General features: G+C 37.4%; 1 protein-coding gene across 6 annotated transcripts in view; it reads left to right on the plus strand.

The window, feature by feature from the left end:
• NAV3 (neuron navigator 3) overlaps positions 1-20,842 on the plus strand; it is a 373,689-nt gene extending 352,847 nt beyond the window's left edge. For all 6 annotated transcript variants that reach the window (XM_027071189.2, XM_027071190.2, XM_027071191.2 and 3 more), the window contains 6 exons: positions 5,954-6,108; positions 7,151-7,222; positions 7,837-8,033; positions 9,238-9,356; positions 13,602-13,805; positions 18,262-20,842. In XM_027071189.2, coding sequence (XP_026926990.2) covers positions 5,954-6,108; positions 7,151-7,222; positions 7,837-8,033; positions 9,238-9,356; positions 13,602-13,805; positions 18,262-18,381 — 867 coding nt within the window. In that variant the 3' untranslated portion in view covers positions 18,382-20,842. The remainder of the gene's footprint in view (positions 1-5,953; positions 6,109-7,150; positions 7,223-7,836; positions 8,034-9,237; positions 9,357-13,601; positions 13,806-18,261) is intronic.
• The last annotated feature ends 2,175 nt before the right edge of the window (positions 20,843-23,017 follow it).

Below are 23,017 nucleotides of genomic sequence, written 5' to 3' on the forward strand. Positions count from 1 at the left end.
ATTCGAATTGTGGTTGAACCACCCATTTTCATTTCAACTAAGGAGAGGCATGTAATCTGCGGCAGAATATTTGGCCCTTCTCTCAGCAGAAGTAGGAAGAGCTCAGTTGTTTGTTTGCTCCAGTTTACGTTTTTAATGCTTCCTGTGAATCTTGGGTCTCCTCAGAACTTTACTTAAAAAGCATTTACCACCAGTATTTTTCTTTTCAGCCAGAATGATGAAAGGATTATGTCCCTTAGCCATCTTCAGTGTGTTCTTTGGATTTCCCCCAACGTTGTTGTGATAGAACTCTTGAGAAGTTTCTTTATGAAAGGCAAACAAACAAACAAATAGTTGTAAAAGGAGAAGAACAGAGTTATTACAACTTCTTTTGATAAAATTGCGGATCACTTAAAATCAAGTTTTTAATCAACTGGAGTGATTTGGGCTTCATTAGGATGTAGTTTAACATGGCATAATATAGTCAGTTAATTTATACTAATAAAATGTATGCTTCTAAAATTACTTACACTTAATTTGCACTTATAAAATTTGCCTCACACCCAAACCCACTATTATATATAGGTTCTTTTTATTTCAGTTAAAAAAAAAAAGGCTTAGTGTTTGGAGATGTTCTTAATAATATTATATAAATCTTTAAAAAAAATTTGACCAAATATTACCAACACTCTTGTTTTCTTCTTGTTCTGAATAAAATCACTTGTGTCATTAATGGGTCAGTTTAATGTTTCTCATTACAATATAATGAAAAATCATTGCCGAGAGCATTGGAACAGAATGAATGATGCTAGGAAACAATAATAGGAAAAACCCGTGGACAAATCAGGTGGCATTTGGCACCAAGAAAGCACAAAATACATCTAACAAATGTTTATTGTTTCTTTCTGTTTATAAGATATGAATGAGCTGTGGGCAGTGCTGGATACAATTCTTGCTAGAGAATTTAGCCAATTCTTGCCAAGTTACCAGAGAATCCACAGTGGTTTTTGTTTGCTTTGCTTTGCTTTTTTGTGAGGTGGGGGTGGTGGGACGGCTATAAAGGACTAGGGATGACTAGCTGAGACTGAGGGACAGCTGCTAGCAGTGTGGAGTTACTAAAGTAATGTGTGAATGAGGCATGAAATAATAGACCCCATCTCTGAAAAATGAGGCCGTGTAATGGCTGACGTGCATTATGCTTTGCTGCAGATAACACGGAAGAGACAAAGCCAAAAGGCACTTGCGGATTAAAAAAAATCGAACAATAAAACCATCAAATGGAAAAAATCTTTTCATGTGTTCGGTACCTCTGCATCTTACATTCTGTCCTCTTCCCATTGTCCCAGCCCTCCCTCAAACTGCCAGCTGGAATGTTTTGATCCAGAGCGGTACACATAAACAATTACACTTTGTGACATTTGATATAGCGGGCCCAGAAGGCTAGAGATGGATTTAGTAAATAATACGTGGCCAGCTGAGAACACTTGGAATGTTAGGTAGGAAAAGATCAGAAAACTGGACTTGGCAGATTGATTTTTGATGTGTCTGGTGTCAAAACCAGAGAAAGCAATGATCAACAGTTTTTATATAACTGCAGGTTTCCATGTGTATTTTCAAAGTATGAGATTCATCTCATTATCAGTGTCCATCTGGTAGATATACCTGTTTTCCTTTGCTTAATTAGATCTTGGACATGAAACTTTTAATGCCAATGCATCAATACTTCAATCTAACATTTAAACCCAATTAAGCTACAGCGGGGATCATAAAGTGATTTCAAAGGGGTCTGAGAAAAACTCTTTTAAGTTATATGACAAAATTATTTGTGTATCCGTATTTCCACTCGCAACTGGCCTACAGCTTTCATTAGGTACCCAAAGAGGTCTACTACCTTTCTCAAGATGAGAGAATTATAATAGAATCTAATGGCCCTTCTTTTCCAAAATCACTCAGTGATGTCTTAATTACCAAGTTCATTGCCCTTGGCATCTTTTCTCTCTCTCTGGTTTTTGCTGATGTATAGCAAATTGCTGTAGGTAATCTTCCCTTTCTAGAAATCCCTCTAATTTTCATGATTTATAATTCTCTCCGGGTTTTCTTCTTTCCCTCTAGTAAGCTCTTTAAAAGTCTCATTCACTGACTGTTTTCCTTCACCTACCAGTAAATGAAAATATACCCCAACATTCTATTTTCTCCCATTTGTTTTCCCCAGGATGACTCTCCTGGTTTCAACTTGTGTTGCCTCCAGTTGGACACTGTTAGCCATGCCGACTCTTCCAAATAGTAGGCCTTTCTCTTAGGTTACACATATGTTTCTATCAGCATCCGAGGTGCACATATTTAGAAAACCCAGTTTCAGCTCTGAAAAATATTAAATCCATCTTCTCCCATGCATCTCCAGTACCACCACCCTCCCACCCAAATTAACACTATCACTTGGATGACTGCAATTGTCTTCTAATTGCTTGATTCAGAAGTTCTATTAAATTTTCCTTTTCTTGGGGCGCCTGGGTGGCGCAGTCGGTTAAGCGTCTGACTTCAGCCAGGTCACGATCTCGTGGTCTGTGAGTACGAGCCCCGCGTCAGGCTCTGGGCTGATGGCTCAGAGCCTGGAGCCTGCTTCCGATTCTGTGTCTCCCTCTCTCTCTGCCCCTCCCCCGTTCATGCTCTGTCTCTCTCTGTCCCAAAAATAAGTAAACGTTGAAAAAAAAAATTTTTTTTTTAAATTTTCCTTTTCTCTTTATGCATTTATCCCTTCACCTCATGGAAAACAATATTTTTCCACTGTTGAAGTCTGACTGCATTAAAATCCTGCAATGTTTTCCCACTGCTTTCCATACTAGATCAAAAATCTTCCCACACTTCTACTATCCCTACTGAATCCCATAGTGTCTCTTGGCTTCAACAGTTTTGTTATTCTCTTTGACTGGTTTCTGTTCCTCCTTTACACTATACTTACCATACTTTGAAATCATGATCCTGGCTACACTGCTCAGAACCCCAGACAAACATTCAATGTTTCTTTGTTGCTGACGGGAAAAGTCCGGTAACCTTTCAAATCATTCAGGTTTGCAAACTCTTCTTTCCAATTTACTTACCATTATTCATATACGCAAAACATATTCTACTAGTTCTTTCCTGCTTGGATAGTATGTGTGTGCGCGCGCACGCGCGCGCTTCGGCCTTTGATTATTCTTCTCCCTCTAATTGGAAAGCTCTTCTTCCATTTTTAAGTATCAAAACATTACCTAATATTAAAAATAAAAGGTTAATATCAAATAATACTACTACCAGGAAGTCTTTCCTAGCAGTACAAGTAAGGTTTACATGCTCTGAACAAAATCTTATGTGTATGCTTTTTTGATATATTTTTACTGTGAATTTGTTTTGTTTTGTTTTGTTTTTATACACACACATGTGTAACCCTCTATTCTAGGCAATAGGCTCTTGAATGTTTTTCCCATTTCTAACTAATCATCATCTCCTTCATATTTGTGTTTCCTTTGATAAATAAACTGCCCTTTCCCTACTGAAAAGAACATGTCAATGGTTCTCATTTGTTTACATAGTAAGATCCAAATTTTTCTGCACGGACTCAAAGTTTTTCTATTTTCTTTTTTATTGCAACCATCAGTACCATGTACCATTTCTCTTGCAACAACAGAACACTTATTTCCCCAAGCACATCATATGCTCATACCGTCCAGCTTTCACTCCTTATTATTTGGGCTTCAATAATTTGTCCCCATGTACCCTGTTGTTTCCTGAACAACAAGCCTGGATCAGGTGCCTCTCTTAAATGTCCCTGTAGTGTTTTGTGCATTTCGCTAACCACACTGTGTTTTTGATTTACTTGTTGACCTGCCTTTCTGCTTATCAACTCTGAATTCCTGGAATGCAGAGATTATCTTGGAATCCTTAGTGCCAGAGTACCTGGAACATAATAGGTGCTTGCTAAAGCTATTTTGAAAGGATAGATTAACTACATACTTTTCATTTGGAAGCCCATTCATTGTTCAAAATTCATCTCGAATTCTACCTTGCTCTGGAGTCCACCAGGATCCCCCAGTTGGAATTAATCCTTTTTCCTTCTACAGGCCACATACCTCCTTTAACCTTTCTCATGGGATGTTTTACATTTCATTTTGTGAATTTATTAGTTGTGGCTGTTTCTACCACCCTCCCAAGTTCCAGCATACCTCTTCTGGAAGGTTTTCCTTGATACCCACTACCTAGGCAAAATCTCCTCCCCTGACCTCTCACAGCTCCTAATACACTAGTACCTTGTTTTCAAATGATTTATCATATTTAAATTTTAGTACCTAACGTGACATTCTTAAAGCCTACGAGGGAAGACTTTTTTAACCTCTATGCTCAAAAAAGTACTTGATTCAGTTCATAATTCATGTTAAACTAACTTGAGCAGTGATTCATTATTTTTGTATACTCCAGGGGTTTGTCTAGGACTAAGAACGTAATAGAGAGGCAGTCAATATTTTATAAATCAATGAATGACTTAATATAGTTAGATTATTGATATAAATTCCATTTTTGTCTTTTAAGGTAAATGAAATTGTCCAGACCATTCATTAGTTTCAACATTTTTTTCTGTATTCTCTGATTTAGGCAATATTTATTCAATGTGATTGGCTCAATATAAGATTAATAGTGGATTAGTTTTCCTAACAAATTTTATATTTAAACTTAAATGAATATATTACTAAATGCCTCAGAATCCTGGCCATTGCTTGTATCCTTTTCTCCTTTCTTTTCAAGTTTATTTTTATTTATTTTCAGAGAAATAGAGAGCAAGTGGGGGAGGGACAGAGAGAGACGGAGACAGAATCCCAAGCAGGCTCCACACCGTCAGCACAAAGCCCAATCTGGGCCTTCAACTTACACACCATAAGAACAAGACCTGACCCAAAATCAAGAGTTGGACACTTAACTGACTCAGCCCCCTGGGTGCCCTTATCGTTTTCTGCTTTTAGTTCTGAAAATGGTATTACAGACAGAGAGAGGTGGCATCTAGGGTGAGGAGTTCAGATAGTTACTGGCAGGCAAAAATTGGAATCATGGAATTGTTTTTTAACCCTGAGCAAGATTTACAAATTGAAAATGTCATTGTAAATATGCAAATATTATGGAAATGCTCTTACTGATTAGGATAATTCTAAGAAAACTAATTATGTTCCTGGTCTACCCATCTGTGAGAGCAGTCAAACAGTAAACCGGTTATCATATTTAGATTAAAAGCTATCAGAAAGGAATAATACCTGTTAAAAAACTCAAGAAGTTCAAGAAATGCTGATGTCAAGTGACCCAGTGAAATATAAAAATTTTTGTCTTTGTTTAAAATCATGGAAGTTTCATGCAGATTATAGATAAGTAAATAACCACACTTTTGGCTAAGTCCTGGGGCGGTGCTTTCATGCATCCTATCAAAATAAATTGGAATTAAAATAGTTGAAGTATTAGCACAAACTTAGCTGTGCCATTTTGGATTTATTCTAGCTTTGAAATTACAAGGTTTGCTTAAATCCACTTTTATCATTTTAATACCAAAAGCAAGAATGGTATTTGTCTTGATGTTTGTGGTTTATTGTAAGAGCTCATATCCAGAATTCTCTCTCTCTCTCCCTCACTCTTATTTGTTTCTTTGTTTGTTTGTTTGTTTGTTTTGCTCTTTCTTAAGGGGAGACAACAACTGGAAAACATGCTTTTGTGTTTACAGTTTTATATTTGCTGCAGGCGTTGTGTATTGGCTTTTCTCTTTGCTCGTTTCTTTATAAAATATATCCTTTCAGCATCATATGTTTTTTTGTTTTGTAGAATAAAGTTTTATATCACTGGAATGACCTATGGGTTTTTAAAAGATACTGGATGGAAGACAAAGTGTGCTCTTCCTAAACGATGAATTGCTTACCACTGATATAAATTTATCATTGATATTTGTTTTCTTTTTTTTTTCAAGGAGTTGCAACAGTATCTAGCTAACCTGGCTGAACAGTGCAGTGCTGATAATAATGGTGTAGAACTCCCTGTTGTAATAATTCTTGATAATCTTCATCATGTGGGCTCTTTGAGTGATATCTTCAATGGTTTTCTCAACTGTAAATACAACAAATGGTATGCTTATGAAAGGTTTGAATGATGAAATGATAATAAAATTTGCTTTCTTATGCCTTTAAACCTTTTAAAACCCATGGTTTTCAGTGGATGCTATTAATGTGAGAAGCTTCATTAATATTATAACGCATTTTTAAAAACTCCCTGTGCATTTTTTCAAACGTCTGTTTATTCCTTCAACACTTAGTCCCAGGCAACTTTTATGGAAACATGTTTTACTTGATGGTGTTAGCTTCTACAGATATGCTGAAGGTCTGGGAGACCAGTATCCATGACAGAATGGATCAAGGAAATGAAGAACTAAAATGAAGCTTTAGGGCTCTGGTTTCATTTTTACTCCATATCAAAGTTTCAATTCATCCTTCCCATAAAGATAAACTTAATGCATTCAGATATATCTCTTTCCATTAATGAGTCTAATTTTTAACTATTTACTCTGAAAGTAAAAGGTTGAAGTCGGATATAAAAAAATCTGAAAACCCACTAAAGATTCACTATAGTATGGCCTCTAAAGAAAGGGTATACATGAGCAAGCTAAATATTAGTTTTAATGGTGCAAATATCCCAATTAATCTCTGCTAGAGATTTTTTAAATGCTAAAAATAGATCAGCATAAGATAAGCACTGAAACAAGAATGCAAGTTTTCTCATGTTATTAAGAAACTTTAAAATATCTATGAAATAATAAAAAAAGGAAAAATTAATGCATTTGATTATAATCGTAAGAGCCATAAGATATCTTAGTGAAATGAGGCTACTGTGATTATTCTATCTAACCTTTTTATCTTATAGATGAGTAAACTCAGACTCAGAAAGGTAAAAGAATTCTCCTAGGATGCCAGACCTGAAATTAGACTCCCAAATCCAAATTTCCGCTCAATGATCTTTGTTATTTTTCAACCTAACATGACAGTATTACCCTTTTAAAGCCTAATGTTAAAATGGAATAATCCATATTTACCCAAATTTTTTCTTAAGGCAATTTTAACGTACTAATCTCTTTTACCTTCAGTACATCCACACATTTTATTTTATTTTCCAGTCCATATATTATTGGAACAATGAATCAGGGAGTTTCTTCATCACCAAATCTAGAGTTGCATCACAATTTCAGGTAAAGATAAACCGAATGTTTTACTTTTGTTATTATTATTTATTTTATTTTTTTGTAGCATCTCTTTCTCTTTGCTTTCGGTTAGTGTTCTTCCATTTGTACATTGACAACTCCTGCCCATGGTGACCTGTGGTGTGAAAATAATTCTCACTTCTTCTGACATTCTTTCTCAAGCAGACGTTTTGTAATCCTCAACCATAATCAGAAGTGTTTCTTTAAAAACGAGAGAGAGAGAGAGAGAGAGAGAGAGAGAAAAGAAAAGGAAAGAAATGTTTGTCCTGCTCGCATTGTCACCAGCTAAAGTAGAGCATTTTTCTTCTAAGTGTGAGGAATGTGAAGAGAGTTCCTATTTCAGGATTTGTGATTCTCCTACAGAAGACGACTCAGCGTGTATACTCCCACTCACTTCTGACACACAAGAGCTTCCCTTTAGCTCAAAAAGAAAAGTTAGTTGCTTTATATGCCTCTAATGCTAATGGATCTGTAACCCCTTTGAGCATTAAAGTGAGCCACCAATTAAAATAGGAACATTCTTAATTTTAATTGGAAAGAGAATGCTGTGGGCTTAAAACTTAATTTATTTAAAGATTTATGATTTTTTTTCCTTTTTGTAGATGGGTGCTATGCGCAAACCACACAGAACCAGTGAAAGGATTTTTAGGCAGATATCTTCGAAGAAAACTGATAGAGATAGAAATTGAAAGGAATATACGCAATAACGACTTAGTCAAAATTATAGATTGGATTCCTAAGACATGGCATCATCTCAACAGTTTTTTGGAAACACACAGTTCTTCTGATGTTACCATTGGTGAGTTCCAAAATTGCAATATGCCATTTTCCAGGAACTAAGAGTACGGTGCTGAAGATGGCCAGATTGGATGGTAGAAAATAACAAGTGAAGCTAATTTTTTCAGGCTTCCAAAGATTTAAGTTTTCTCTTTCCCTTCTGAAAGTATGCCTTCTTGTAAGCTTTATATCTCTGATTACCTTCATTTTGGCTGACAATTATGGTTTCCTAAGATTTGACTGAAATCAAATAAGTTTAACATAGACAAATATTTAAAAATCAGATAATCATTTGAAATAAATTGTTATCTGTTTCAAGTCCTTTCTTATGCTAAAAACAAATTTTATTTTTTTATTTAAAAATTTTTTTTAACATTTATTCATTTTTGAAAGGCAGAGAGACAGAGAGAGAGAGACAGCATGAATGGGGGAGGGGCAGAAAGAGAGGAAGACACAGAAACAGAAGCAGGCTCCAGGCTCTGAGCTATCAGCACAGAGCCTGACGCGGGACTTGAACTCATGGACTGCGAGATCATGACCTGAGCCGAAGACAGCCACTTAACCGACTGAGCCACCCAGCCACCCCTAAAAACAAATTTTAATCAGTGATTCACATCAAATATAGTTGTGAGAGAAGATTTTAGGTAGAAACACTTTAGGTGTTTTATGGATAATTGAAGTTGTTTTATATTTTTCATTGAGATAAAACTGAATTACTTCCTGTTAGTTGACATAAAGATGTTTATTTTTCTATTCCTCCTTAAATTGCATGTATAAAAGTCTCTTTCCCATACTGATGGATCATAAAGATGCAGTCAATAAGATACAATGTAAATGAGAAGAAGAATTTAACATTTGAGATCAGAAGACCAAAGCTGAGTCCCGTTTCTGCAAATAATGACATATTTTATATTTGGCAGTTTATTTCAGCTCAGTTTCATTATCTGTAAAATGGGGCATGGGGTTTGGATTATGACATGTAAGGTTTCTCCAACTCTAATATATTATATTTTAGATTAAGATTTTAGGGTCAAAGGAAGGAGAATTCAGAAGAGTGAGTCATCAGTAAAATGTACTTTGATAATAATCAAGCTGGGCAAGATTATAATTTCTTAAGAATCCTGCAAGGCATATTATTACTTCCCAAAAAATGATGTCTGAATATTTATGTGTTCAGGTTGTTAAATGTAATGCTTCTCAAAAATGGTTTGTTTTCTTCTTCTTAGGTCCCCGACTTTTCCTTCCTTGCCCTATGGATGTAGAAGCTTCTAGGGTTTGGTTCATGGATCTCTGGAACTATTCTTTGGTTCCTTACATTCTGGAAGCAGTGAGAGAAGGTCTTCAGGTATAACACTCAATTTTCTTTACTGTTTAAAAACAAACAAATAATATCATCCTTTTGAAAGCCAAGAACACTTTTTTCTCTCAGTATATATACAGAAAACTGAAGGCATGAACTACATAAAAATACTGGGAAAATTCTAAAGATCAGCTAATATATCGCACTTTATTTATGTGTTCTCTTCTGAGAGTAAATATGTAGAAGAAAGAGAAAACACTTATTCCAACAACCACCCATTTAAAGCCAAATTTATTGCCATGGATAATAGCAGTTAGTTGATAGCCAGTTAATTGGACAGTGCTACATCTTATAAGACAGGCATGTTTACATGGGTATTGAACACTTATTCTTTTATCATGTAATTTGCAACAAATAGTTTTTGCTTACAGGTTCCCTGTTTTTAGCATGTTTCATTTTTTGAAGCCCTTTAACGTCACTTGTAAGATCCTTTACTATCTTGAGGGAGTGCTCTAAATTCTAAGGCAGTTGACTTTTTAAAACCTATGGTAGGGGAGGGCCTGGATGGCTCAGTCGGTAAAGCGTCTGACTTCGGCTCAGTCTTGATCTCACAGTTTATGGGTTCAAGCCCTGTGTCGGGCTCTGTGCTGACATCTCAGCACCTGGAGCCTGCTTCAGGAGATTCTGTGTCTCCCTCTCTCTGCCCCTCCCCCACTCATGCTCACTCACTCTCTCAAAAAGTAAACAAACACTAAAAAAATTAAAAGTAAAATAAATGAAAACTATAGTAGGATCAAAAAGAATGAAATCTTGCCATTTGCAGTGTCCTTCCCCTTTCTTTCCCAGCATGCTCTCCTCACCTAGTATAACAGTCTGGCAGCATTTGCAACCATCATGATGGTTCTGGTAAACATGATAAATATTATGTGGATGAGGATGTTCAGAGATAATAACCCTAGAGAATGCTATCAACTGGTTTGCAGATTTAAATAATCCATTTTCGTATTTTAAGAGTATGAGCCAATCTAGCCCCAGTAAATGGTTTCAACAAAATAAAAGACTATACCAAAGGTTTCTGTTTTTTAAGTATAATATATCACTTTTCTGGATTCCTCTAAAACTATTAGGCTAAGATGTGAGTCTCTCAATTTCAATCATTTATGCAAAAAAAAATTATATGAAAATGTATAATATTCTAGAAGTCATAATTATGAAAACTAATATCTAAATGAATTATATGCTTTCTTCAGATAGTTTCAGTATTAATACGCTATCATCCAAGTCTTTATATATAAAATTCTCTTTATTTTGTACTTGCTAATACATATAAAGAAAAAGAAGCTTTTACAAACTCAAAAACATTAATACCTAAGAATACTGAGCTTCCTTAGATATCATTTTTGAAAAGGGCATAAGTTCTAGGGTGCCTGGGTGGTTCAATCAGTTAAGCATCTGACTCTTGGTTTCTGCTCAGGTCATGATGTCAGGGTTTATGGATCCGAGCCCCATGTTAGGCTCCGTGCAGACAATGCAGAGCCTGCTTGGGATTCTCTGTCTCCGTCTCTCTCTGCCCCTCCCCCACTCATGGTGTGTCTCTCTCTCTCTCTCTCTCTCTCAAAATAAATAAACTTAAAAAAAAGTACATAAGTTCTTTTTTTAATATTTTAATCAGTATTATTTATAAAACACTATTCTGAAAATTATAATTTTATACAGCTTCCATTTAGGCAAACGTATGACCATTAGAGTAATGTGTTTCCCAGACTAAAACTGGGAGATATTTCAAAATTACTATTTTTTTAAGTTCACTTATTTTGAGAGAGAGACAAGCGTGCATGCGCACAAGTAGGGGAGGGGCAGGGAGAGAGAATCCTAAGCCGGCTCAGCACTGTCAGTTAAGAGCCCAGTGTGGGCTTAAACTCATCAATCTACGTTCAGTCATGACCTGAGCCAAAATCAGGAGTCGGTCACTTAACCAACTGAGCCACCCAGGCACCCCTCAAAATTATTTTTGAAGAGGGGTAGAAATGGCTTGTTTCTTGCTGTGGGTGTAGATGTTTAGTAATAGGTTAGTGTGAATACTAAATCAACCATGATGCAGGGAGTGTAGAGGGGGAAATCTAACACAATGGAGAGATAAGAAATCCAGAAATCCATTGGCAGATGATATTCCTGGGGTGGTCCACATATATGTTTTCTGTAAGAGCAGGAAGAAAGGGAATCGCGTGTGTTATAAACCATTTCCTTGGATTCAAAACCTTGAATTAGAACAAGAGGTGAAAAAACAAAGCCTGACTGCAAAAAATGAAAATCTGAGTTGAGAGGAGTGGAAAATTTCTTTTTAAATGAATGCTTTGATAAGGAACCATATGGGGATACTCTCTGCCAGATGTTCTAGTTGGAAAAAAAAAAAAAAACCTCTGGTGATAACAATGGATTCTGATTTTTATTCTGGTGATTCTACCTTTCTTGAAATGTGAACAATCTACTTATAGTATTCTAAATACTTAACTATATCTGCTTTCCATTACTTTTATATAGTATCTATTTTACTCTGAAATATAGAATTGGACCTATTTAGCATTTTATTTTATTTATTTATTTATTTATTTTAATATAAAAACATTTCTTTTTTTTTTTTACATTTTTTTTTTTTTTTTTTTGAGAGACAGAGCACAAGTTGGGGAGGGGCAGAGAGAGAAGGAGACACAGAATCCAAAGCAGGCTCCAGGCTCTGAGCTGTCAGCACAGAGCCTGACGTGCGGCTTGAACTCACAAACCATGAGATCATGACCTAAGCCGAAGTCGGACACTTAACCGACTGAGCCACCCAGGCACCCCAATATTTACCATTTTATTAGCCACCTCCAATTTTGTTCTCCTTGGTGATTCATTAAAAGGTTGGCATCAGTTGATTCTAGACTTTCATATTCTTTTTGTAACATATATTTTCCAAGAAATGTAAATTTTCATTCAATTAGCTTAACTTGTATAGCATGCTTTGTCTTACAGGTCTATAAAGTAGGTTTTTAACTAGAGAAAACTTTTGCTCCAAAACAAGAGAACTATATATAAAAAAAAAAAATCTAGGATTGCTACTCCTGCCATCATCTCCCAGGAAATACACAGATATCAGGACCTGGCCTCCTCTCTCTCTCTCTCTCTGTCTCTCTCTCTCAAGTCACGGCTGACACAACCCTGCATAGTTCCTCCAGGAGAAACCCAAAAGATAATTCGAAGGCAATCCATGTGTCTTTTATGGTGTCAATGTCCACCATTTTGCTCTTGTCTAACTGAACCACAATAAGCCATAGAGAACAGCTCACAGTATGCTATCTGGGACCAAATATGCACCTGGTAACCAGGATTGCCCTCAGTCGAGCAGGTCAAGGAGAAAGGGAAGTACATCAAAGAACAAGTTTGCCCATGTTACTGCTGTCTCCTCTTCATTTTAGCTTGTCTTTCTGTCCCCCTGCGGCCTTGTGATTGTTTACAAAGTCCCCTCTACCTCTTTCTCTTCAGTGTGCCCTTCTTAATAGTTTCATTTTTTCTTCCAGCTTAAAAAACTTTTAGCATATCTTGTACTCGTCTTCTCCCCTCGAATCCACTGCCAGTACTTTAACAAGGCTTTATTATCTCTCTCATACTGCCTCTCCTTCCACTTGAGTCCTTCCATTTCCCATTTTTCTCTTCTTTTACCACTGACCTTATAAATATATATCTAAAAAGAGTTTTTACAGGGAACAATGCAATTATTGGGGGAAATTAATCCAAAGAAAATGGCTATCAGAGAAAGGATCCTTATTTTCAAAGAAAGTTTGAGTAGAATGAGGTTGACAGAGAAAAAGGCTCTTATTTGACTTATCATCTTCCCAAAGTGCACTTTAGTAGAGAACTCTGTTTACTGTCTAGCATGCCTTGTTTCAGTTCTCCCTCACTGGAACATTCCTTTCTCAGCTGTGAGTTTTCTTTTGGTTAATAAAATTACTAATAAAGATAAATGTGCGCCGTGACATTTATATGCGTTTTACATAAACCTCCCTCACCCTGTCTCCCACATGGTGACCACCACCTAGCCCAAATGGTCAGCCTTCATTTTGTTTCTCCTTCAAGTTTCAAGAGAGATATGTACACAGATGTGTATTTATAATCTGAAAAGTTGTATACAGACACAGTCCGCTTGAAAGGCCCCTAAGAACTCAGGGTGCAAAGGAATCAGTAAGTTAGTGTCACCTGTTTTACTGAATAGAAATATATTTTATATTTATTAAATATGTAACCATTTTTTAGATGTATGGGAAACGGGCACCTTGGGAAGACCCCTCAAAGTGGGTGCTTGACACATACCCGTGGAGCTCAGCGTCTCTGCCTCAGGATGGTCCAGCATTACTTCAGTTGCGACCAGAAGATGTTGGGTACGAAGGCTGCATAGCCACTAAGGAAGCCACAACCTCAAAGCACATTCCACAAAGTGACACGGAAGGGGATCCTCTGGTAAGAAACTGACGTGTGATCCTTCTAATATAAGTTTAATTACAGTGTGTGGTCATCACTATTTAGTCATTTGTACCAAGGATATAGTTATCTTAGGTAGGATTTGGTACTGTCCTGATATAGGTATTTAGTTTTAACTCTTACCTTTGGCCTGCTTTCATTGGGTGAAATTCTTAAAGGCCAACCTTGAATGCTTAAAAATCAAGAAACACTAAAACTAGGCCGTATTCTTTGACCCTAATTTTTATCTTATTAGGTGTAAAACTGTGTAAATAAATTAATAAATCTTCAACATTACAGACTCAATTCACTAGGTATTTGAATTTGAAAACACACTGAATTTTGTGTTTAAATTTTAAAAAAGAAAATAATGTAATATACACTTGGAGAACTAAAGAATATTTTACATATATCAACTAGTTTGACTAAATTTAGAATTAGTCTTTTGTTGCCTGTGGTAAAGAATAAACTGACTTGGAAATCAAAGGGGACTTATTCTCCCTGATTCTCCCTGTCCTGCTTAATTTGCAATTGTGTGTAGCTTAATAAAGATGAGTAAAACTCCAAAGTATGAGTACTCTGAAAATATTAAGTAAAGGGTATTATTAGGAAAATATTTTATCTTTATGTATTTATTTTTTTATGTTTGTAGATGCATTTGTATAGATTGGTATCAAATGTAGTGTGTTTATTAGCTTGCCATTCTAAAGAAATCACTGGACTTGCACATTCCATACAGGAAGAAAAGATACTGAAAAAAAAAGCCATTTTGCTACTTAAAACAAATGAACAAAAAAGAAAATGATTAAAAATCATAACCTGTGATTATACCCAAGAACATAAAATGACTTGATATTTTCTGGAATATTCCTATACCCTCAACCCCAATACATATACAACGTTATCATCCCAGATGACCATTCTTAACATTTTGGGGGTTACATGTGAACAGCCTCAGAGATTTTTAAGATCTTTTCCCCAGCAAAGTGCACTCACACACAGGAAAATTTGCATACTATTTCAAAGGCTTCCATAGAGTCATGGAAGTACACTTATAGACCTGCTTAGAGTCTGGGGGACTCCTATATAGGACTTCCTATATTGGACTTTTGCTCTAGACCATCAAATCCTTAAGGGCCTAGACTTGTATTTTTATTACAGGTAGCTGGCCCTTTAGCTTGTACATAGCTTGAAATCAACAGTGGTAGAGGGATTGGTTTGGATGCAACATAATTGTGAGCATGCACTAATTAATTGCTTACAGAATGGTTAACATTTAACAGTAAATATAAGCTTTAGAGTACAAGTATGGGTTATCACATATGAATTTTTTTTTTTATTACTTCTAGTCTTACCTTTGTAGTGTTGATAGACTGTGTCTGCAGTAGGGAGAGGTTTTATAGCGTTTGTATTGAGAATTATACTGTAGAGTAAGTTATGCCCTCAGCTTTCCCAATTCCCACACTCCTCATCAGCTAAACCCTGCAATCTTCCCTGGCTCTAAGTGCTCTTGTCTTCTAGTGTGGAAAAGAGGTCCAGAATCTCCCATACTGAGGGAAAATTAGGGTTAAAAAAAATCTGATTCTTAAACAGCTGCTCAACTAAATATCTTAAGAAACAGGGATTATGAAATGTTAAATAGAAGACTTATCTAAAAGTAAATCTTGGATCAGGCATATTCTGATAAAAAAATAAATATCCTCTTGGTCTGCTTTTATTTTGTTGTAATTCTATAATTACTAACATCAAGTAAAATATATTTGTGGTCCAATCTAAATAAAAAGTATTTGGGAAAAAATCCACTATTTAATGTCAGAAATACATATTTGGATATGAACAAGGATTCAGGTTTTTGATGCATCTCCCAGTATTTGATTCATTATCAATAAACTCATTCATAGTTCCATAAGTGTTAATAAGTATGTACTCAGGGCTAAGACCTGGTGGTCAGGACATAAATAAAATATCATTTCTGATCCCAAGAAGCTCACAGTCCATTAGTGGAGAGAGATGTCTACTTATATAAATTATAGTTAAAGAATAGTAGTCACATGCTAGGTGAAGTTGTGAGTCCATTGAGGAAGTGATTAGAAGAAAGCTTCACAGAGAAGGAGATACTTGAGCTGCATCTGGAAGGATGAATAGAAGTTCATCCTTGGCTGGAGAACATCCAAGATCAAGGAAGCAGCAGGGGAACTGTGAAACAGTATAATAAAAATTATGAGTTTAGGAAGCTATATGCAGATTGGTGAGATTAGAACAAAAGGGGCAAGAACAATTGAAGCTACAAAAGTCTGCAATTGCTACATTATGCCCAAGGCTTTTTTATCTTTGAAGGAATCACACAGATAATGAGGCATTACCAAAGGTGTTTGGGCAGGGCACTTAATTTACCTTAGCTAGATTTGCAAGTTATAAAGATCACTTTGGTAACAGAACAGAGGACAGATTAAAAGAGAGAGGCTGGAGGCTGGGAGCCCAGCAGATTTGTAAATAGCAGGGGTGATAAGGACCTGACCAAGGACAAGGCAGAGGAGAGGAGGGAAATTCTTGTGCAGAAAATAATGATTTATCCCCATGACTATTGGTTCAGATGTAACCTTGCCCCCTCTTGTAATCTCCTTTGACCTGAACTGTGAGAAAGCAAAGTAAATCCCTTGTGTACATTTATTATGGATCTGAGACTTGGAACTTATTCTAACAAAATGTATTTACTATATGGCACAATTTTCATAGACTAAGACTTTAATAACACTTCTGTTATATCATAAAACGTTTATAGCATTCAGCATTCAAGCGATTTGAAACATTTATGAGTGAGATAGAATAATAACCCTTTAAACAGACTTCATTTACAATTTCTACTCTTAGTTAATCAGGAGGACGCTCAACACACAATTGCGTTTCACAAATTCTCTTTACTCAAATGCTTGAACATACAGCTGGCGACTAATGTGGGAGGAATTGACACCAGAAAGGAGAGAGACAGTATGAATGTGAATGGAGGTTAGGGTGTGTGGGTGAGAGAGAGAGAGGGAGAGAGGGAGACAGAGAAAGGAAGCGTTGATGGAGATTTGGCTTTTTGCCTTATTGGGTTTGAGAGATTGTCACTACTTTCAAATCTGTATGTAGCTGATGGAATAAATTCAGAGAGTTAGACTAACAATTATGTTGAAAAATATTGTCCTGAAGAATATGAAAATGACTTTAAAATGTGCTATAAACTGTGAACTTCTTGGTGAGAAAGGCATACTTGCTGTAATTGGTGATTATCAGTTTATCATTTATTTCAAAAGCATTTATTGAACACACATTTTACACTGAACCCGCAAGCATGCATAGCCTAACGTATCACTAAGGGATCCTTTTTTAAGATTTTTTTTCTTTTGGATCAGATTCTCTATTTCTGTAGGTTGGAAAAAAAAAAAGAACAACTTTGATGACTTTATAAAATAATACATTAGTCTGCATTAAACAACAGAAAGATGATTACAATTTATAGAATCCCTTGACAAGAAAACAAGTCCACTCCTTTCATGAAGACAGGTGCCAGTTTTTCTGCGCTTTCTCAAATGGTTGCACAATCCATCCACAATTTGCTTTTAAACAATTTTTCTTTTGTCTCCAAAGTGGGTCTGCAGATCTTACCACAAGCCAAGCAAGGTGGCTGCCTTTTATTTTGTAAGACATGGAAACGCTAGCTGTCTTTCTCCCCAGGTGCTTTCACGCATATGCCCCTTTTACTGGAACACATATTACCATTGTCCTATCAGCTGGGAGACCTGAGACAGCTGCTGCTGTTCCAGAAGGCGGCTCTTGTTTTCAGTGGCGTAGCAATCATATTTTAGCCAGAAATTGCAACAACGTCAGAAACTTGACAGGGATTCTTTCCTTCTCCCTCTTCCAACACTCATGGTCGGCTTCATTCACTCACCTCCTTGGAGGTCAGCTCCTGAACAGCAGATGGTGTGCTTGAGTGCGGCAGCTGGCTTCATTCCCCTCCGTCCCCTCCTTCTCTCAGGGGAGCGCGAGTGGGCGCCAGTGTACGCGTCTGCGTGTGTATGAACATTCACGACTTTCCGTTGCCATTCAATGCTTTCTGCTTCTCCCCGCCAAAAAGCTAGGCAGCTTGGCGAACTCTCCAGCAAAGAGCCCAGATGTCCAGCTGTGATAGGGTTTCCTTCCCAGTCGCCCTGCTGGAGCAGTATTCATTCACGACCCCAAATAAAAGAGCTGTCTCGAGGCCCTGTTTTGTCCTTATGGTTTGGTGGCGTAGCCGTGTTTGGGAGAAACCGTGTAGGAGCTGGAGGCAACTAGTAAAAATCTCAGATTGTTTTCCCGTTTCACTTGGACGGGATGAGACGGTGCCTCCGTGTGGCTCAGGGCCGTGTGTTTTGTGGGGCTGGCTCGCTCACTGCATCACTGCCTACATCGATGTCTCTTTTTCTTTCTTCAGATGAATATGCTAATGAAACTCCAAGAAGCAGCCAATTACTCGGGCACACAAAGCTGTGACAGCGATAGCACCAGCCACCAAGAAGACATTTTAGACTCATCTCTCGAATCTACTCTCTAGAGGGTGAAAAAAGTTAGGGGAAGAGACTCATGCTTTTTCGAAATGTGTAAAAAGTAAAGTATTTTCACTAAACCACTGCCAGTATGAAAGCACCCTGTCAGGGGCCCTGACCCAGAGTTGTGGTCTCCAAGGAGGCAGCTGAACCGAGTCTGAACCGCCAAGATGCTAAATTGAGATGGGAGCTTAACTTTATTTTGTTTCTAGGCATTTTTATATCCGTGGAGTGACGTACGGCTCCACTGCTCAACTGGAAAGGACCCTAATGACAGGGCAACCGAATAGATTGCACACGGGATAGCCAAACTGGACTTTATTTTTCTCCTCTTTAAAAGTTTACAGTGCAGACCTTTTTTTGTCCCCTCCTTTCGTTTCCTCTGACGGGCCGTCCTCCCCAGGCAGGGCCCCTTCTCCGTCCAGCCTCCTTTGTGCCACATGGTGCTGGTCCCAGGGCTCCAGTAGTGTTCGTGTGGTGCGCTCACCCCATTGCAAAATGCAGCCGCGAGGCCAGCCCTCCATCAGCACAAAGGGAATTGTGCTACCGCCAGGAAAACACTACTGCGGCGAGCTGGATACGTGCCAATGTGATTCCTAACTGCCACGTTCACACGATGTGCTCCGCCCACTTTTCCGTGTATGAGTCACAGGTTTTATAAGGTTGTTTTTACCACAGTGGTCTTTGTAAACCACCTGCCCACTCCCTTAACAAGAGTTTTATACCAATTACTAGTCGACACTGACAAAAGGCTTTTTTAGGGCTTCGTTCGTTTGAGCCTTTTCAGTGAAAGAAGGAACATTTCCTATGGTGCTGTCTCACTGCCTTAAAACAGATTTCTACAACAGTTTAACAGCTGGTTTAAATCCTAAACCACTGGTAATTTCCACTGTCTTTTCATTTACAACCAAGCAATGCCAGTTAATACAATAGCCTCATCTCTATATATCTTTTTTTTTTTTTTTGGAAGAATTGGTTAGAAGAAAAAAAAAATCAGTATTTTTACCTGGGGTGTTTAGATTGCCCTTTCTCCAAAATGTTCAAGTAACCCGGAAACCCTCTCTGACCGTCACTTAAAAGCGAAGACATGTGGCCGAACTCCATCCAGTTATAGGCAAGAGAGTTTTAGAAGGAGGGAGATTTGGAGATGCAACATGAGCACAACTGTCTGGCTTTCCTCCCCGATTCCTTTTCTTCTTATTACTGTTACTCTTAGTTTTGAGCATGTTGTTTCGATTGCTATTGTCGTACACGAGAAATTCAGCATTAAAGAACACTGAAGCAGTGTAGTCACTGTGGAAGAGGAAGCGTTTATACTGTAAAAGAAGGTTAGATTTGCACAGTCTACTGGGTAGGTATTGTAAATAATCATTTTAAAAACTCGCACAAATCCAAACAGACACACACGAAAATGTATCTTATCCCGTTGGTGTTAAGCGGTGTTTCGCTTGCTGAGATTTCCTGTACATTGCGAACAAATACAGAATGCAAACCCTCGAAGCTGTTATTATCCGGCGTGTTTGTCCTGTACTTACAGTTGTTATGACTATGCAGGAGCTATCAGTGCTAGAGTGAGCATGCTTCAAAACTGTTCATGAAGCCAATACGTATTTGGAAAAGAAAAATGTCCAAAAGTGCATCTGTTGTGGCAGGCTTTAAAGAGAGTGCATGAAAACTGATGGGAATCATTGGAGAAGTTACCACCATACACAGGACGGGTCTTTAAGTTTTTAGAACCGAAGGGCTAGGTCATGGTGTAGACTTGTTCTATGCACGTGAAAATATGTTGCTTTCAGGAGGTGCAATTGGTGCTACTCTCTGTGACCACCCGTGGGTCAGTTGCTCTAGAACAATAACAACACAAGACATCTGTGCAGTTTTCAGAGTGTCTCTAAGTCTCTAGGTCCTACCCGGTGCTATTGCCCTAAGGGAAATCTGAACCGAATTTATGCACATAGAATTGTCACCCTGACTTTGAAGCCTCAAACATGGATCAAAGCTGTTTTGAAACATCACTATATGTAGCTGGATGAGTGACTAGTTGCCCTTGTATAATACGTGATCTAAAACAATTGCTAATCTTTCCCTGCCATTTCGAGAAACACAGTCCAAACATGATCATAAACAGAAATCCCTGCAATACATCCCAGTAGGTTCACCTAGTTTACAACTTAAACTAGTTTGTGAAACATTTGTCTGTAAACATTTTATATTTTGTACATTTTTGATGTAACATATCATGTAAATAGGCAGAAACAGTGAAATAAATCATCTGAAAAGTTTTGTAGTCTTTGTAAAGCCCCGACAATAAGTACTTGGTGTCAATGGACTTAACTGGATGATGTATTTTCTATTGGTTTATTGTTCCTCTAGCTTGTAAACCAGCTTGCATATATTTTTTTGCAAACGTGCACCCTGTATCTGTCTAAATTATTACTTTGCCATTAAAGTGGAATTATTTATTGACAACGAGGTGTGGTGTCTGTGTATGGAGAAAAACTGAATAACCATGTGCCAAAAGTGTCAAGCCTTCAAACGTTGCTTGTGCTATTAATACGCCATCAACAGGGATGTGTGTAAATTTTCATTTTTTATATCTTACAGAAAGAACCACATAGGTTTTAATAAATAAACTGAGGGTACTAGAAATAAATAAACTGAGGGTACTAGAAATGAACTGAGGGTACTAGAAATACTTTTTAATGAAATTTATTCAGTGAGTATTTTTAGAAAACTCTGACTAGTGTAAATGTTTGATTATAAAATAAGAATTGATATAAAATAGAATATTGATATTACCTAAATCAACTTATTGTTTCTTTGTTTATATTTCATTAAATCCTCGATTTTCTAAAATACTTATTTTGAGAGAGAGAGAGCATGTGGAAGGGGCAGAGAGAGAGGGTGGCTCTCTCTATACCTGGGTGGCTTGGTTGGTTAAGCGTCCAATTCTTAGGCAAACCATAAGAGACTCTTTTTTTTTCTTTTTAAGTTTACTTTTGAGGAGGAGGGTGGCAGAGGGAGAAAGAGAGACAGAAAGAGAATCCAAAACAGGCTCTGCGCTGTCAACGGAGAGCTGGCTGTGGAGCTCCAACTCACGAACTGTGAGATCATGACCTGAGCCAAAATCAAGAGTCAGCCACTTAACCAACTGAGCCGCGCAGATGCCCCAACTATTAGAGACTCTTAAATTCAGGGAACAAACTGAGCGTTGCTAGAGAGGTGTTGGGTGGGGGGGTTGGGCTAAAAGGGTGATGGGCATTAAAGAGGGCACTTTTTGGAATGCGCACTGGGTGTTTTATGTAAGTGAGGAATCACTAAATTCTATAGCTGAAATCATTACTACACTGTATGTTCACCAATTTTGATTTAAATAAAAAAATACTCTCAAAAAGAACAAAAAGAAAAGAAAAGCATCCAACTCTTGATTTTGGCTCAGGGTCATGATCTTACGGTTTTGTGGGTTCAAGCCCTGCATCAGGCTTTGCAAACTGACCGTGTGGAGCCTACTTGGGATTCTCCCTCTCCTCTCTCTCTGCCCCTCCCCTGCTCACGCTCTCTCTGTCTCTCAATAAACTTTAAGAAACTCAAAACCCTACTTATATTGGGGCACCTGGGTGGCTCAGTTGAGCGTCCCACTTTGGCTCAGGTCATGATCTCGCAGTTCATGAGCTCGAGCTCCACATCAGGCTCTGTGCTGATAGCTCAGAGCCTAGAGCCTGCTTCAGATTCTGTGTGTGTGTGTCTCTGCCCTTTCCCCGCCCCCCCACCTCCCCATCTCTGTCTCTAAAAAATAGATACACATTAAAAATTTTTACAAAAACCTACTTATATCATCCAAATATACATTATATTTACTGGAGTTGGAACCTAAGGTATTTTGAAAAAAAATTCTAATATAAAGGGAGTTTTTATAATCTCAATTAAAAAATTAGGCACCCCCCAAAAATTATTCTGCTTTAACATATTTTAGAACTAAAAGTTTAAAAGAGGATTTAATGAGGGGCACCAGAGGGGCTCAGTTGGTTAAGTGTCTAACCCTTGATTTCGGCTCAGGTCATGATCTCACAGTTCGCGAGATCTCACAATTCTCTCTCTCCCTCTCTCCCTCTCTCTGCCCCTTCACATCTCACTCTCACTCACTCACTCTCTCTCTCTAAAAATAAACTTAAAAAGAAAAGCATTTATCTTTTAATTTAATTTCCTCATGTAGAAAAGAAAGAGAGTAAGGATACCAACCTGTAGGGCTGTTGGCGGACTGAGTTAAGATCTGTAAAGCACTTAGAACAATGTCTAGCATTCATGAAACTTGGAATAAATGTTAGCTGCTGCAATGACACGGCCATAAGAATTATATCAGTAGTATAACATATTCTCAGGATTCAATTTGTAAACTGGTAATATTAGAGTCTTGCTAAAAACATGTCTTCCATCCAATTTTCTCACCTATAAAGTGGGATAATTATAGTATCTATTCATAAGATTGTTTTCAGACACTGATAGAATGAATGATCACATGAATTATATTTGAATTCGGAGAAATTCAAATGTCTTCATTTCAGCCTTTTGGATTTTCACATTTAAAAGGCCCTATGTTTTTATAAGAAATAAGCCACCTTAAAAATGTCTAGTTCTATGTCTTTG

The sequence above is a fragment of the Acinonyx jubatus genome, chromosome B4 (genome assembly GCF_027475565.1).
Source record: "Acinonyx jubatus isolate Ajub_Pintada_27869175 chromosome B4, VMU_Ajub_asm_v1.0, whole genome shotgun sequence".
Classification (NCBI taxonomy): Eukaryota; Metazoa; Chordata; class Mammalia; order Carnivora; family Felidae; genus Acinonyx; species Acinonyx jubatus.